This window comes from Furipterus horrens, unplaced genomic scaffold (assembly GCF_987537825.1).
Source record: "Furipterus horrens unplaced genomic scaffold, mFurHor1.1.pri manual_scaffold_13, whole genome shotgun sequence".
Taxonomy (NCBI): Eukaryota; Metazoa; Chordata; class Mammalia; order Chiroptera; family Furipteridae; genus Furipterus; species Furipterus horrens.
In genome coordinates, this window is record NW_028327183.1 from 60240518 (window position 1) to 60255116 (window position 14599).

At 55.0% G+C, this 14599-nt stretch overlaps 1 protein-coding gene across 3 annotated transcripts; it reads right to left on the reverse strand.

Annotated features, from left to right (window-relative positions):
- Window positions 1-381: 381 nt before the first annotated feature.
- Window positions 382-5780, reverse strand: ZBTB45 (zinc finger and BTB domain containing 45). 3 transcript variants are annotated; one of them, XM_090261046.1, is made up of 3 exons: window positions 5590-5780; window positions 2512-3778; window positions 382-971 (listed from the first exon to the last, which is right to left on the reverse strand). In XM_090261046.1, the coding sequence occupies exons 2-3, from the start codon at window positions 3776-3778 to the stop codon at window positions 715-717; spliced, it is 1524 nt and encodes a 507-aa protein (XP_090117172.1). In that variant the 5' UTR covers window positions 5590-5780; the 3' UTR covers window positions 382-714. The 3 variants fall into 3 exon arrangements, with proteins under 3 accessions (XP_090117172.1, XP_090117171.1, XP_090117170.1); XM_090261045.1 differs by lacking the exon at window positions 5590-5780 and adding an exon at window positions 5395-5469; XM_090261044.1 differs by lacking the exon at window positions 5590-5780 and adding an exon at window positions 4298-4621.
- Between the last annotated feature and the right edge of the window lie 8819 nt (window positions 5781-14599).

A 14599-nucleotide genomic window follows, 5' to 3' on the forward strand; every position in this document is an offset into this window, starting at 1 on the left:
ACCTCATATGGGGCTAACACTCCCCACAGGTCGGAGGTATTTAGGAGTCAGGGACTGGTCATATGTGCACCCCACTGTGGCACAGACAACAGGTACCAAATGACCAAACAGACCTGTCTTTGCCCAAGGAGGGGGGCGCTGAGCCACGAAACCTACAGCCAGTCTGTGAGAGGAATACACGGTCCAGGAGCTCACTGCTTCCGCGTTTGGGCCCAAGGGCCAGTCCTTTATTACACAGTCCGTGATGAGTTAGTTCATTGGAGCTCCCTTAGATTCCACATGAGGAGTGGCTAGGGGAAGGCGCCAAGCGTCTCGTCCAGCCTGACATTGGGGTAGGGAAGCAGCCCTAGACCCCATCCCACCCAGGGGAGGTGGGGGGGGGCGGAAGTCGGTGTTAGAGCCAGGAATCCTGGGCTCCACAGCAAGCCTGATGATCTAGATCAGAGGTGGTCGGGTCTGGACCAGCCCAGCCTGCCACTACCTAGAGGAGTGAATTGGGCCTATGGTCAATGGAGGAGGGTCTGCACTCAGGGGACAGCGTGGTAGGCTGGCTGAAACAGTCAAGATGCTGTGGTGCATTGACCGGGCCTGCAGGGATGTTAGGGGTCCTGTAGAGGGCGTGGCTTAGTCCCACTGGCTGACACCCTCCGAAGGGTGTGGCCACTTGGGGGCGTGACTAAACCACGAGGGGCGTGGCCATGCCTCAGGCCTAGATCAGGGTGCAGGGTGCGCAGCCAGGTGGCGCTCCAGTAGTGCGCGGTGAGAGAAGACTTTGCCGCAGGCGGGGCAGGGCACGCGCTCTGGCCGGTGCGTGCGCATGTGCACGTTGAGCGAGCTCTTCTGAGTGAAGCGTTTGGCACAGACAGCGCACTGGAAGGCGCGCACGCCTGTATGCGTGACCATGTGCTTGAGCAGGTAGTCGCGCAGGGAGAAAGATCGCCAGCACACGGCACACTGGTGGGGCTTCTCCCCTGCGGGCGACAGGGTGGGCCGCGCAAGTACGTCAGCTGGAAAGAGACCCCGGGGCCCCCTTGCCAGGAGGGACTCCCCTCCCCTCCGGGACTAACCATCAACCCAGAATCCCCTGGCCTTGCAGGGACATTCCAGGACGACCCTCCACTCCCAGACTATACTGTCCAACAAGGATACCCCTACATAGCCCGGTATATCCCCTCCTCTCTGCTCCGCTGGAGCACCCCTCTCCCAGAACAGAATGCCACTGACTATCAGGGTCCCCCAACTCCAACAGGTACCCTCCCAGGAGGAAACCCTGCCGGTGTGGGACATCATTGCCCATTGGGACTAGCCACTCAGTGTCCCTCCCCCAATCCCCAACATCAGGGGCCTCCATTCCCACAATGCTCATAGAAGATTCTCTGGCCACAATCTGGCAAGGCCCAGCACCCTTACACTGGAAGAGATCTGGGCATACCTACCCGCTTCCTGTTGGAACCCCTGCCTGCTGGCCACTATAATGTCCCCAGGATGACAGAGCAGACTGCCCTTTGCCAGGGATCAGAGAAGGGCAGGCCATGCTGGCCCCTAGGGTCATCCAGCCTAAGCAAAAAGCCTTTCCCAGCGGCATGTGGCTGCAGGGCAGTGCCTAGGACAGGGTTCTTGCAAACCAACCAGGCCTGGCACCTGGCTAAGGCCACACAGAGATGGTGAATCTTGGCTGGTACTACTTCGGGGCCCCTGCTCTCTCTCCTTCCTTCTCAAGGCAGCCAGAGGGAGATTTCAAACTGCAAATCACATCTGTTCTCACACTGCACCTCAGAACGTTGACACCTCCCAACATCCACAGTGAAACCCCAACACACCATCCCACTCCCACTGGCCTTCCACACAAATTACTTGCTTTTCCTAACACCCACCTCTCCCTTCGGCGTTGCACTCCCGTGCCCAGAAGGGGCACCCGCGCCAATCCTGTGACACACTCGTGACCCTCCAGCTACCATCTCAGCCCCGGCTTCCACAATCCCCAGTGCAACACTCTCCTGCACCTTCTACTTCTTCCCCAAGCCAGCTTCCTGACTTGCTGAGGTCCAAGGAGACCTCCCTGTAGTCTTGGGGATCCCCCCACATCTCTCCTACAGCCGTAGTCAGGCCACCTCTCTGTTCGCTTCCCAAGCTTCCCCAAGCCCAGTGAGCCCACACTGCCTCGTACCCAGTCCCAGTCACTGGACCCACTGACATCCGAGCTGACCCATGAAGGTCCCCACAGCAGGGCTTCCCAGCCTGGCCAGCCCCTCCCCCATGCCAGGACCACCAGGACTCCATTCCTCCTGCCCATCCCCAGGTCCATCTTGGTGACTAAAGGCCCCACCGCCAGTTTCCATAAGGTTCCTGTCCCACAGCCCAGCCTTAGGATACACCCCCCACCCCCACACGTGTAGCACTTGGGGAATCAACTTCCAGGTTCCTCTAGCATCGCCGCCCCCGCCCAATACCCAATCCTGCCTCAGGTTTGAATCTCCAATGACCCAGGGGCTGAGACCCACCCCGGCTCACCGGAGTGGATGAACATGTGCTTGGTGTAGTTTTTCCGTGAGCTGAACGTCTTGCGGCAGTGACTGCACTCATAGGTGGGCGGCTCGGAACCCGCAGTTCGCGCAGAGGGCACCAAAGGGGCGGGCGGGCCCGGGGCCTCCCCCAGAGTCGTGCTGGGGGCCGCCTCTGGCTGGAGCGCAGGGTAGAAGGTGGTCGGCGGTGCAGGGGCCGGCCCCGAGGGTTGGAGGGGGTGCTGCAGCGGCGGCCCCGGAGAACCCAGATGGAAGGGGAAGAGAGCCACAGGCGGCCCCGGGGTCTTCACTGCAGGCGGGCGGGGTCCCGACACGATGCAGTCAGGCGGGGCCGGGGCCTCGGTGGGACAGCTTTCCACGGCCGTGCCCGCTTCCCCATGCCACGCGGAGACGTAGCTGTCAGGGAACACGTCCTCGGCCGCCGAAGGCCCCCGAAAGAAGTCCCTCCCAGCGCCGTAGTCAGAAAGGCCGGCGGGCACAGGCGGTTCCTCACGCGCATTGTCCGCGGCGGAGGTGAGGAAGCCTGCGGGGCAGTCGGGGAAGGAAGGGGGCGCCTGACCCTCGCCCGGGCCTCCGCCTTCGCCATCCTCGCCGTCGCTCTCATCATCGGTCTCCTCGTCCTCCTCGTCACAGCCCTCGTCTGGGCCCGCAGGCAGGGCAGGGTCAGCGGCCGACCCCTCCGCCTTGGCGGGCGCCGGGGGCGCAGGCAGCTGCAGGCGAGCGGGCTGCCGCTGCTTGCGGCTGTGCGCAGCACCCGGATGGCCCAGGGGGCGCGCGGCCAGCAAGTGGCGCAGGCGGTGGCGCAACTGCGCAGGCGCGAGTGGCGGGGGCACAGGCGTGGGCAGGGGCGGGGGCGCCGGGGTGCCCGGCGCAGGGGCGCGGGCTCGGGCGATGATCTGCGTGCACTCGTCAATGACCGTCTGGATGCGCAGCACCGAGGCAGCCGTGAGCACCTGCAGCGCTTCGCCTTGCGCCACGACCAGCGAGCCGCTGTAGAGGAACTCGACGAGCTGACGCACTGTCTGCGCAGGCACCACCGGCGGCACGCGGATCTCGGAGTGGCCAAGCAGCAGCTTGTCCTGGAAGAAGGGCGAGCCGGCGGCCAACACGCACCGGTGTGCACGCAGCGAAGCCTCGCGGATGCGCACGGTCACGTCGCAGAAGTGCCCGCCCAGTCGCTGCCCGTTGAGGGTCTCGAGCAGCGAGCGGGAGAAGTTCTGCAGGTGGATGTGGTGCACCGCCTCCGCCGCCGCCATCTGCACCGAACGAAGGGGTTGGGGAGGGGGTCATCCAGGGAATCCCCTCTGCCCTAGTGTCCCCGTCCTTCCAGCCTTTGTTGCGGGACAGGGCCCAAGGGCGAATCTCAGCCCTCCCCACGGGACCCTAGCAGCACTCCACCCAGCACACAGGAACCAGCAGGACAGAAACACACTTCAGAACTTCTGCTGGTCTCGCCGCCATCTCAGTTTCCAGCAGACCACTGGGAGAGGGTCGAGAATAACAAAGGTATCATTCCCTCTCCCCCAGTGTAGCTTACTACCCGTGGCAGGGTCCAGGGCTGGATTCTCTTGTCTTGGCCCATTCACCCACCTTCTCCCCAACTCCAATATCTATCTACCTTCCCCACATGCCCCTGTGGAGAAGAGGGCAGAGACCTGCATCCAGAACTGGCTCAGTCTCCTCCAGGACGGTGGCAACTCCCCCCACACCTGGCTTCTTTTAGTCTGTCCCTGCCACACACCCTGACCTTAGAGCATGCAAGGCCCTGTGCAGACCTGGTTCTGCTGCCTCAGAATTGGGTTGTTAACCAGTGTCCACGGAGGTCTCCACAGGGTGGGCTGGCAGGACCTGCCTAATGGACTAAGCCATCAGGAGTGTGCGCAGCAACAAAAGGTCCACAGTAGGCTGGGCATTAGCCTGGCAGGTGCCCCACAGGAGGAGAACACGTGGTTTCTGGCACACCACGGCACAGCACCCTGGTGCTCCTTGGAATACAGATGGGGCCTGTGGGGCAGAGAGGGGACTTGTGTGGCCTCCACAGGGGTGTGTGATTGGGTGGGAGTAGGTGGGGCATGGCTGAGCATTCTGGATGCTTCTTGTCAAACTGTAGCCTCATAAGCCCAGCATTGCCCACCCTCAGGCACCACAAAGAAGGTTTACCGCCCCCCCCCCCCCGAGACTCTGGGAATCTGAGCAGGTCTGCTACCTCACCCGTCAAGCACGTACCATGCTCACTCAGCCTGTTTCCCCTCCATCAAACAGGACTGGGATACCTGGCTCATCCCACACCCAGGCCACAACATTTCAAGTCTAGGGGAGGAGAATCGGGACACAGGATGCCCTGAAACCAGCCTGGCCCATGCAGGGTCACAGCATCCCAAAGTGAAGCCTGCCTTAATCCTCAGCACCTACTGTGGTCTCAGACTCACCCTCTCCCGCTCTTTAAACCCAAATCGCCTTCGCTGGGACCAGACCCCTCCCCTTCTTATGCGCCCCACATCTGAGCCCTCAGACCACCTCACACACCTCCACTGCCCCAGTGCCTCTGGCCTGGGCTGATGCAGTGACGTCCTCGCTTGCCCCTCCCGGTCTATTCCCCACGCGACAGGCAGAGGGAGCCTGTTCACTCCTAACCGATAGGGACCCTCCTCTGCTCAGAGTCACCCCCGTCGCCGTGCAAGGAGTTCTTGGCAATTCCACAAACGAGTCCAGTCTGCAAGCGCCCTTGCCTCTTCCACAAGCATCCTTCCCGTTCCCATTCACCCAGCATCTGAAGGACTTCAAGTGCGCGCCCGGGAGATGGGACAGAGACCTGTGCATCGAGCCCCAGGACTTGATCCCTTCCTTTTCCGATCCACCCCTCCGTGCTCACCGACAGGCCCCGACTCCTCGGTCCAGAGGCAGCAGGGCCTTCCAGGCGCCTCGGAACAAAGGCCACCTGAGGACACGGCCCCTAAACCCTCCCTCCCCGGCCCGCGCCGCGTTCCCGAAGCCACGCCTTCGACAACACCGCACACTGAGCCCCGAGCGCCCCCTCCCGTGCTCTGTGCCACTGCGCGCACCCTACCCTGAGCCCAGCGCCCCTCTCTGGTCTGCGACGGCTGCACCCGCTGCAGCCCGCAAAACGCGCGTCTCCCGCGTCCGCGCCCTGCAGCGCCCCCTCACGTCCGCAGCGGGTGCTCCAAGCTTAGTGCGGACGCCCCTCCCCTGACACGCCCTGGCCTCCCAGCGGGCCCTGCGGCCCGGGGATGCCTACCGGACCCCACCTCCGGCTCCTCCTCAGGCACCACGCCCGGCCGTAGCCGCCTCCGGCTTACCACCGCCGGAGCTGCACTTCCGGGCCGCGATTCAGGCGGAACCGGACTTCGCAGCCGCTGCGGCACTGGGAAGCACTAGGTGGGAGCACGTTTCCGGTGTTTCTATGGAGACACGCCGCCGCCAGGCCGCAGTTCCCGGGAAACCAAAGTCGCAGACGCAGCGAATGCTGGGCGGTAAGCAATCTCTGGGCGGTGCCACGCTTCCGGCGTCGCCTTAGAGACGGGGCGGAGGCGGGGCCTGTCTGTGAACCGCGGACCACGCCCCCGTGCACGCGTAGCGGAGCTGGAGATAGTGCGCAGCAGTGAAGCGTGCGGAGGGCAAGTCTGCAGCCGGAGCTTGCGCTCGGCTTAACACCTTGCGACCCCGGGAGGAAGAGGCTTTATACCCCTAACACAAGGACAAGCAGGAATAGGACTCGCAAGTGGGGTGGGGGAGCAGACCCGACCCGGCCTTGGCGTCCACCTCTACTCCTCGTGGGAACCTGGGTCCCTGTAGAAGGTGAAGACAGCCTGACTGGATGCTCTTTCACCCCCTCCTCCTGCCCCAGGCCCACCTGCCCCAGGGCGAGCCTTGGTAAATAAATGAAGGCTTGTACAGCCGGGAACTTGGAAAAGAAAGGGGAGGAGGGGTGCCATGGGTGATACCTGAGCAGCCAGACCCCAAAGACCAGAAGTCACAAGGGACAGAGTCTCTGGGAAGAACTGTCCAGCCCCAGGGAACAGCATTAAGTCTGCAAGGGCTTTGAAGTGGGACTGGTGCTGGCTGTTTAGCACAGGTGTGGACCAGGCCCACTAGATGGTGAGGCTGGAGAGGTGAGCTGGCCAGGCCTTACCCTCTACTCATGGGTGCTGGAGGGAGGGAGGAGGGCCTGGACCTCAAGGTCAGAAGATTTCCACCAGGACCTTGGTGGACCCCCATGCCTTATGCAACGGGCATGGAGTCTGTCTTGTTGTGACTTCTCAGCCTGCAGTGTGGGGACAAGGTCAGAGTGCCTCCTTACCACAGCTGTGTTGTAAATGTGATGAAAGTCATGGACAGTAAAGAAAGTTCATAAAAACCCAAGTCTAGTCCTGGCTGGTGTGGCTCAGTGGAGTGAGCACCAGCCTTCGAACCAAACAGACCCTGGGTCAATTCCCAGTCAGGGCACATGCTTGGATTATGAACCAGGTCCCCAGTTGGGGGCACACGAGAGGCAACCACGCATTGATGTTTCTGTCTTCCACCCTTCCCCTCTCTAAAAATAAAATTTTAAAAAAACAAAAAAAGAAACCCAAGTCTAATGGCCTCATTGTCCTTGTTCAGGATGTGGGCCTGTGTGGTTGACTGTCTGCTCCATTCAACCTTAATGACCGCCCCCCCCTTTGTTTTTTTTAAATGTTTTATTTATTTATTTATGTAGAGAGGGGAAGGGAGGGAGAAAGAGAGCGAGAGAAACATCAATGTGTGGTTGCCTCCTGCATGCCTGAACCCAGGACCTGACTGGGAATCGAACCAGTGATCTCCGGTTCTCAGGCTGGTGCCCAATCCACTGAACCCCAGCAGCCAGGGCTCAGTGACCCCTCTTGATCCTTCTCCTCCCCAAGTCCTATCACTGATCATTCTTCTCTTGCTCTGCTAACCTCAAGGCCTGCCTGTGCAGTTCTCTCTATCTGCAGCATCTTCTCTCACAGCTCAGCTGCTGTCACCACCCCCAGAGAACCTCAAGTTTCCCCCCACCTTCTGTCACAGAACCTGTGAGGACAGAGGTCATCTCTGTCCTTTGACAGAGAGCTGCTGCCCCTATAACTTAAACAGTAATGGAGGTGGCAATAGCTACTTCACCCTGTCCTGGACCTCATTCCGCTGGATTCTGGGGCATTGTGAGTAATCTCATGCAGGGGGGCGAAATTCTAAAAATGCCACCCTCCAAGATGCCCTGCCCAAATCCCCAGAATATGGCAGATACGTTCAAGGTTACTAAGCCGCTGACCTCACAATATGGAGATGACCCTGGATTATTTGGGCAGGCCCAAACTAAGCAGCAAGGTCCTTAAAGGCAGAAGAGGAAAGCAGAGAGACTTGAATTAGGTGGAGGACTGTGGGGCCTTTGAAGATGGAAGGGGCCGTGTGACAGAACACAGGGGTGAGGTAGGGTCCAGAACCTGAGAAGAGCCCTGGGTGACAGCCAGCAAGAAAACAGAGACCCTCAGTCTTACAGCTGCTTGGAACTGGATTCTGCCGACTACCTGAATGAGCTGGGGAGCTGATTTTTCCCCAGAGCTTCCAGCCCTGCCCACAACTTGACTAAAGGCTTTGTGACAGCCAGAGGGAGGCTGCAGCCTGGATTTCTGACCTACAGCTAATAAATCAGTGGGTGTTGCTTTATGCTACTGAGTTTGTGGTTATTAAGAAGCAACAAAAACCAAGTACAGCTGCCAGAGACTCAGGGCCTCCACATGGTAGGTTTCCGATAAACGCCACTGTTTCCATCTGATGAATACCTTCCCATTGCCTCTCTCGTGCCACATGCTTCCTCTCCGCTTTACCAGCATTTACCAGGCACCTTGGTGTTCTCATTCTCCCATCCTACAAGGTCCTACAAGCAGGGGGACGTGGGGGTCAGAGGGCAACTGGCTGTCCAGACCTGGCTGGAACAGCATCAGCACAGGTGGAAAGGCATGTGTGAGGACTCTGAGGAGGGAGGGTGTGGGACGGAGAGAAACTCAAACCCTGATCCCACTCTGGCTTTGAGAAAACATGTTTTGCTTTTCTCTTCAAAGGCCTTTGTCACAGTGGTCATGGAGGCGTTTTGGGGAATAGTGCAGCCGAAGGCACAGGTTTAATAAGCTAGAGAGAAGCCGATGTGGCCTGCATCTATTGAAAATTCTAGGCTCGGTCAGTGTCTTCAAGGTAGTGGGGGACTGGAGGAAGAGAAGGGGCAGGGGACAAGGCTGACCATCACATGAAAAACCTGGGAGGTCCCAGGGATCACAGACTCAGTCAAGAGCATTAGAAATTGAGCTCCTCCTGGCTGGTGTGGGTCAGTGGATTGAGTGCTGGCTTGTGAACCAAAGGATTGCTGGTTCAATTGGTTGTGGGCCAGGTACCCAGCTGGGGCTGCGTGAGAGGCAACCACACATTGATATTTTTCTCCCTGCCTTCCCCTCTCTCTAAAAATAAATAAAATCTTTTTTAAAAATAAAGAAATTGAGTTCCTGAGTGGTTGGGCCTCCTCAGCTGTTGGAGGCATGATCCCCACCCCCAGGTTTAGGTCAGAAATCAGAAGGCTCAGCCCCCACTCCTAACTCAACCTGGCTTCCCAACTTCCCTTCAACCATCCATTGCTACGAGGCCATTTTTCCAGTCAGAGTCCCTTCCGTGGCAGCCACTGTCCATGGGTAAAGCCCAGCACCGAGGCCACAGTGTCTCCAAGCCCCGTGGTAATGAGTCGGGGCTGTGCCGAGTGTGGGATGTAGGTTCCAAGACCCAGACACACACCCCCTCAGTGGGCCGGCCGCTTCCCTTCATCCAGGGATCAGGCACTAAGCACGTCTCCAGGAAAATGTGTCCTGGTAGCAGGTTAGGATTGAAACTGAGGGTGGTCCCTGACTAGGCAGGTGCCAGCAGAGGGGGGCAGGGGGAGTTAGCCGCCTTGACCGGATTGAGAGGAAATGAGACTTTGGGGTGGGGGAGGGGCAGCGGCTGGATCCCATTCAGGCACCGTGAAAGGGCCGAGAACCAGGCTCCGATGGACCCTGCGGTGGTTTAGGGGCAATGGGTGGGACCAGGGAAGGATTTAGCAGAAAAAAAACATCCAGAGAAGTATCAGTGACTGCCAATGAGGGTGTGGTGTGTGGGTAGAGTGAGGAATATTTGCAATACAGAAAAGGTTTAATTTGCTTTCATATGTAAAATACAAAGCAGATACTATCAGCCTCCTAGACCAGCCTGAGGAAACCAGGTAGGAAGGAGGAGAATAAACTGAAATAATCATAACAACCACCTCTGCAATTCTTTAAGGTCTCCACATCCGGGCCTTTGGATTGATTTTGAAAAGTTAAAAAGCCCAAGAAACACGAGGAACAATATAGCACACGGTGGAGCACTCTTATCCTCAAACTAGCAATTTTTTTTTCTTTTTAAAAATGTATTGATTATTTTTAGAGAGAGAGAGAGAGAAACACCAATTTCTTGTTCCACATATTTATGCATTAATTGGTACATTCTTACAGGTGCCGGGACCTGGGATCCAATCCACAACCTTGGCATATCTGGATGACGCTCTAACTAACTGAGCTACCTGGCCAGGGCAAGTTGTTTTTTCTTAATTTGTCCTTTTTTTTTTTTTTTTTCCTGTCTTGTATTTAGGATACGAAAACAAACTTTAATCAGAATTTTTGTTTTTAAATTTTGTAAATTTTTTAAAGTAAAGCTTTGTAGACATAAGGGAAGCCCGTCAGGTTGGCACAGGTGGGCAGTTCTGTTCCTTAAAGGCCTCTACTTTAGTTCCTTCCGGGATTTATGAAATCCACTGAAACCAGATTTAAATGTTCTGTTCTAATCCCTGCTACTCCCGGGCGTCCTGGGGCGGGGAACCCCGGCGCGCTGGGCCCTGGCTGGAGGAGCAGCTGTGAGCTGGACACCTGCACTCGCTCCCGCAGCCTTTGCCACCCCCGGACACCAACGTGCTCCGAGGACTCTCATTCCAAGTGCATATACGATCCCATCATTTGCAATAAATCAAGCACGTTGTGACCCTCAGCAGCCCCGCTGGAGAACCTTGGCACCATCCCCAGCGAGGCTCTTGGGACTATTCGCTCGCCCCCTCGCCTGTTCCAGGGAACAGGGAATGGAAGGCGGCTGTAGGTGTGCGCGCGCGGCACCGTTCAAGCCCCCGGCCTCCTATTCTCGGAGCCCCCCTCCCTGCGCCCCGCGGAGGTCGTGAATTGCGTTCCGGTTGGCTAGTTCTCCATTCCGGAGCCCTGACCTCGGCCTATGATCTGAAAAGCATTTCCTGTCCCGCTGAGGTGGGCGACTGAGGCAGACCCCCGCCCCCACCAGCCCTGCTCGCCGCGCTGGGCGCACGCTGTCCCAGCCGCGTCCCGCGTGAGAAGGGCTGCCCGCCTCCCGCGCGCTTCCTGTTCACGACACTGATTAACTCTTCGCTTTTAACCTCCGGATGCAGCCTCTCAGTGTATTTTATTTTGTTTTTTCAACGACAGTTTACATTGGGCGCAGCTTTTAGAAATGAGAATGGTTTGAGCTCTCTCTCTCCTCCCAGGGCGCGACCGCTGACATCTTTTCCAGAGTAACTTCCAACCTTTCTCCTCGTCTCCAGGGGCCCTTCTTTCGCTTCTGTAACTAGTTTCCCGAACCTACAGAGCCCAGCTGGCTCACTTCTACCTCTGTATCTTTCTTCTTCTCCTTCTCCTTCTTCTTTTTCTTCTTTCTTCTTCTTCCCCTCCCCCTTCTCCCTCTCCTTTAAATGAGAATTAACCTTGTCAAGTTTCCTTCTTGATTTTTTTATGTTATTTTTCTTTTGAGGGAGAGGCATCGATTTGTTGTTCCTCATTGGTTGATGCTTGTCTATGCCCTGATCCAGGATCAAAGCCACAACCTTGGGATATCAGGATAACTGTCACCAACTGACCCACCCAGCCAGGGCCTCTGCACCTTTCTAAATGAACTTTATCTTTTTGTTAAAAAAAATAATAATTATAATACATCCATACATACGAATAAGAATGGTTTCCTAATTAAAACACACACAAAAAGAAACAAAAAAATAAGCAAAAAGAAAAATACAAAAGAAGAGAAAAACAAGCAAACAAACCAACAAACAAAAGGAATGATTTGCTAGTTGCCCAAGTCCCCAGCGACCACAAACGCACCTTGATGGCGGCTTTGTCCCTGCCTGGGACTCATTCAGGGCTCCTCCCTGTTCCTCCCTATTCCCCACTTTTAAATTAAGATGAACTGCACATAACACAAAAGCAACTATTTTGAAGTGAACAATTCAGTGAATCTTAGAATAGTCACAACGATGTATTACTACCACCTCCATCTAGTTCCAAAATGTTTTACTCAAAAAAATAAAAAAGAACTGAAGAAAACTAAAAAACATTTTAAAAAACTGTTTTCATTGGCAGTCACTCCCCATACACCCCCTCCACCCATTTCCTAGCAACCACTATTCCCTGTTAATTTGCATATTCTGGTTATTTCATACAAATGGAATCATACAGTGTGTGGTCTTATGTATATGGTTTCTTTTTTTAAAAAAACATTAGATTTTTAAAAATAATTTATTTTTTTATTTTAGAAAGAGAGAGAGAAACAGCAGTTTATTTTTCCACACATTTACGCAGGGTGGCTCAGTTGGTTGATTCTCATATGTGCCTTGACCAGGGGTTGAACCCCCAATGGCGCTTCAACTCAATATCATGTTGTCAAGGTTCATGCATGTCATGCTGCATATCACTGAGTCCTTTTTTATGATTGAGTAAGACTCCAGTGTATGGAAATACCACATATTTAAAAAACCCATTCATCAACTGATGAGATTTGGGTTGCTTCACCTTTGGCTGTTGTGAATAGTGCTGCTATGAACATCCCTGTACAAGGATGTGTTTGAACGCCTGTGTTCCAGTCCTTTGGGGTGTGTGCCTAAGGAGTTGATTACTGGATCACATTGTGAATCTATGTTTGACAGTTTGAGAAACGGCCAAACTTCTTCCATGGTGGCTGTTCCATTTTACATTCCCAGCAGGTTCCAATTTCTCCACATCCCTGCCAACACTTGTTATTGTCCATTTTTTAAAAAGCCACCCATACTAAGTGGGTATCCATGTTTATTTTCCAAGTGGTTTGGTTTGTATTTCCCTGATGAGGAATGATGTGGAGTGTCTTTTCGTGTACATATTGTCCAGGCCACTTTTATATATGCTTTGGAACCTTCCCTCCTTTTCTAACAGTTGATTTACATGCATTAAAACACAGGCATTAGGCATTGCAGTCCTGGCCGGGTAGCTCCATTGGTAAGAACACTCTCCGTACGTCAAGGTTTCAGTTCTATTCCTGGTCAGAACACATGCAGCAGTCAGCTGATGAGTGCATGGATGGGTGAACAGCAAATCAATGTCCCTCTCTCCCTCCCTCTCTCTAAAAATCATCAATAAATTAAAAAATAATGCATCTTAAAAAAATACAGACACGGCGGCACCCTTCAAGGACTTGTAGTCAATTGACAGTCATTGTTGTGCAGACATCAGCACAACCTACTTTTCGGATGTCTGTGCAGTCTGTGTCTGCTTCTGTCCCAGTCCAGCAGCCAGCGATCTGGTGTCTGGTGGAAAACAGTGGACCCTTGCTAAGGGACGTCCCCCTTCTGAATAGACAGGCTGGCGGCTTCTCTCCCTCCTTCCAACATCCCCTTTAGCACATATTAATGGAAAGTTAGCCCTGACAACTGGGGCTCAGTTGGTGGGGCATCATTCTGCCAAGCAAAAGTTTGCTGTTTCAATCCCTGGTCAGGGCACATGCCTGAATTCTGGGTTCGATCCCTGGTCTGCTCCGGGCACATAGGAGAAGGTACCGATCAACGTTTCTCTCTCACTTTAATGTTTCTCTCCCTCTCTTTCTCCCTCCCTTCCCCTCTTTCTAAAAATAAACAAATAAAATCTTAAACAGAGAAGAAAGGTAAAGACTTGGCTTCCAGGCTAGAACTCCTCACAGGGAGAGGGGACTGCAGGGGGTGGGGAAGACGGGTTGTGCAGGTCCCATCTGCATCGCATGCAGAACCTCAGTGTTGCTGACCCTAACGTGGGGGCTGTCACTGCCCCACTCATGTGCCCCCCCACCCCTGCCCCACGAAGTCCACATTGACACCATACCCTCCGTTCATCTTGTAACGTCTGCATAGGTAATCCCGGCCTGCTCAGGAATCTCATTATAGGTTGGGAGATTATGTTTTCCAAATTCTAGCATGTAATTATGTAAGCCAGAACTGGGGCCATGTGTTCCTCCGAAATACAGTTTCCCTTGGGAAGGCAGGATCTGTGCTGAATCCTCAGAGTAAGGGGCTGGCGTGAAGGTGGCGTCATGTGTTCTCAGATGGGCTTATTTTTTCTGGCGGTCTCTTTTCTGAGGATCTTTAGGAACTCGTGGCTAGGGTGGAGTCGCTGGGTGTCAGTCAGTGACAGTGACTGTCATTGCTTTTCCTATAGTTTGAGGTACATCATCAGGTTTGGCCTCTGTGTCCTTGTAGCATGTTCTTGTCATTCTTTAGGCACTTCTTACTGGGCCAACCTGGGACTTCCCCAGTATGGTCCTAGAATCAGTTATTTTCTCTGGCTTCTCTCTGCAGGGGAAGGAATGAAACTCCGGGCTTTGGATGTGTTTCCCCTCCTGTCCTTCCCTGTCCTCCCTGGGAGCCTGCACAGATTCCCTGGGAAGCAGCAGATGGAAGGGGTAAGGGCACCCCCTGAGCTCAGGACTGGGCTGGACTCATACAGGTTGTGGGGCTCTTGACAACGCCCTCTCCTCTTTGGGGACCAATTTTTCCATCTGTGAAATGTGGGTTGCAGTAGGCTGACCAATGACCCCCAAGAATATGTACATTGTAATCGCTGGAACCTGAAAGTATTACACTATAAGGAAACGGGTCTTAGCAATTGTGATTAAAGATCTTGAAATGGGGAAAGTATCCTGAGTTAACCAAATGGGCTCTGAATGGAAATGCATGTGCACCCTTAGAAGAGCAAGGCAGAGGCAAATTTGAC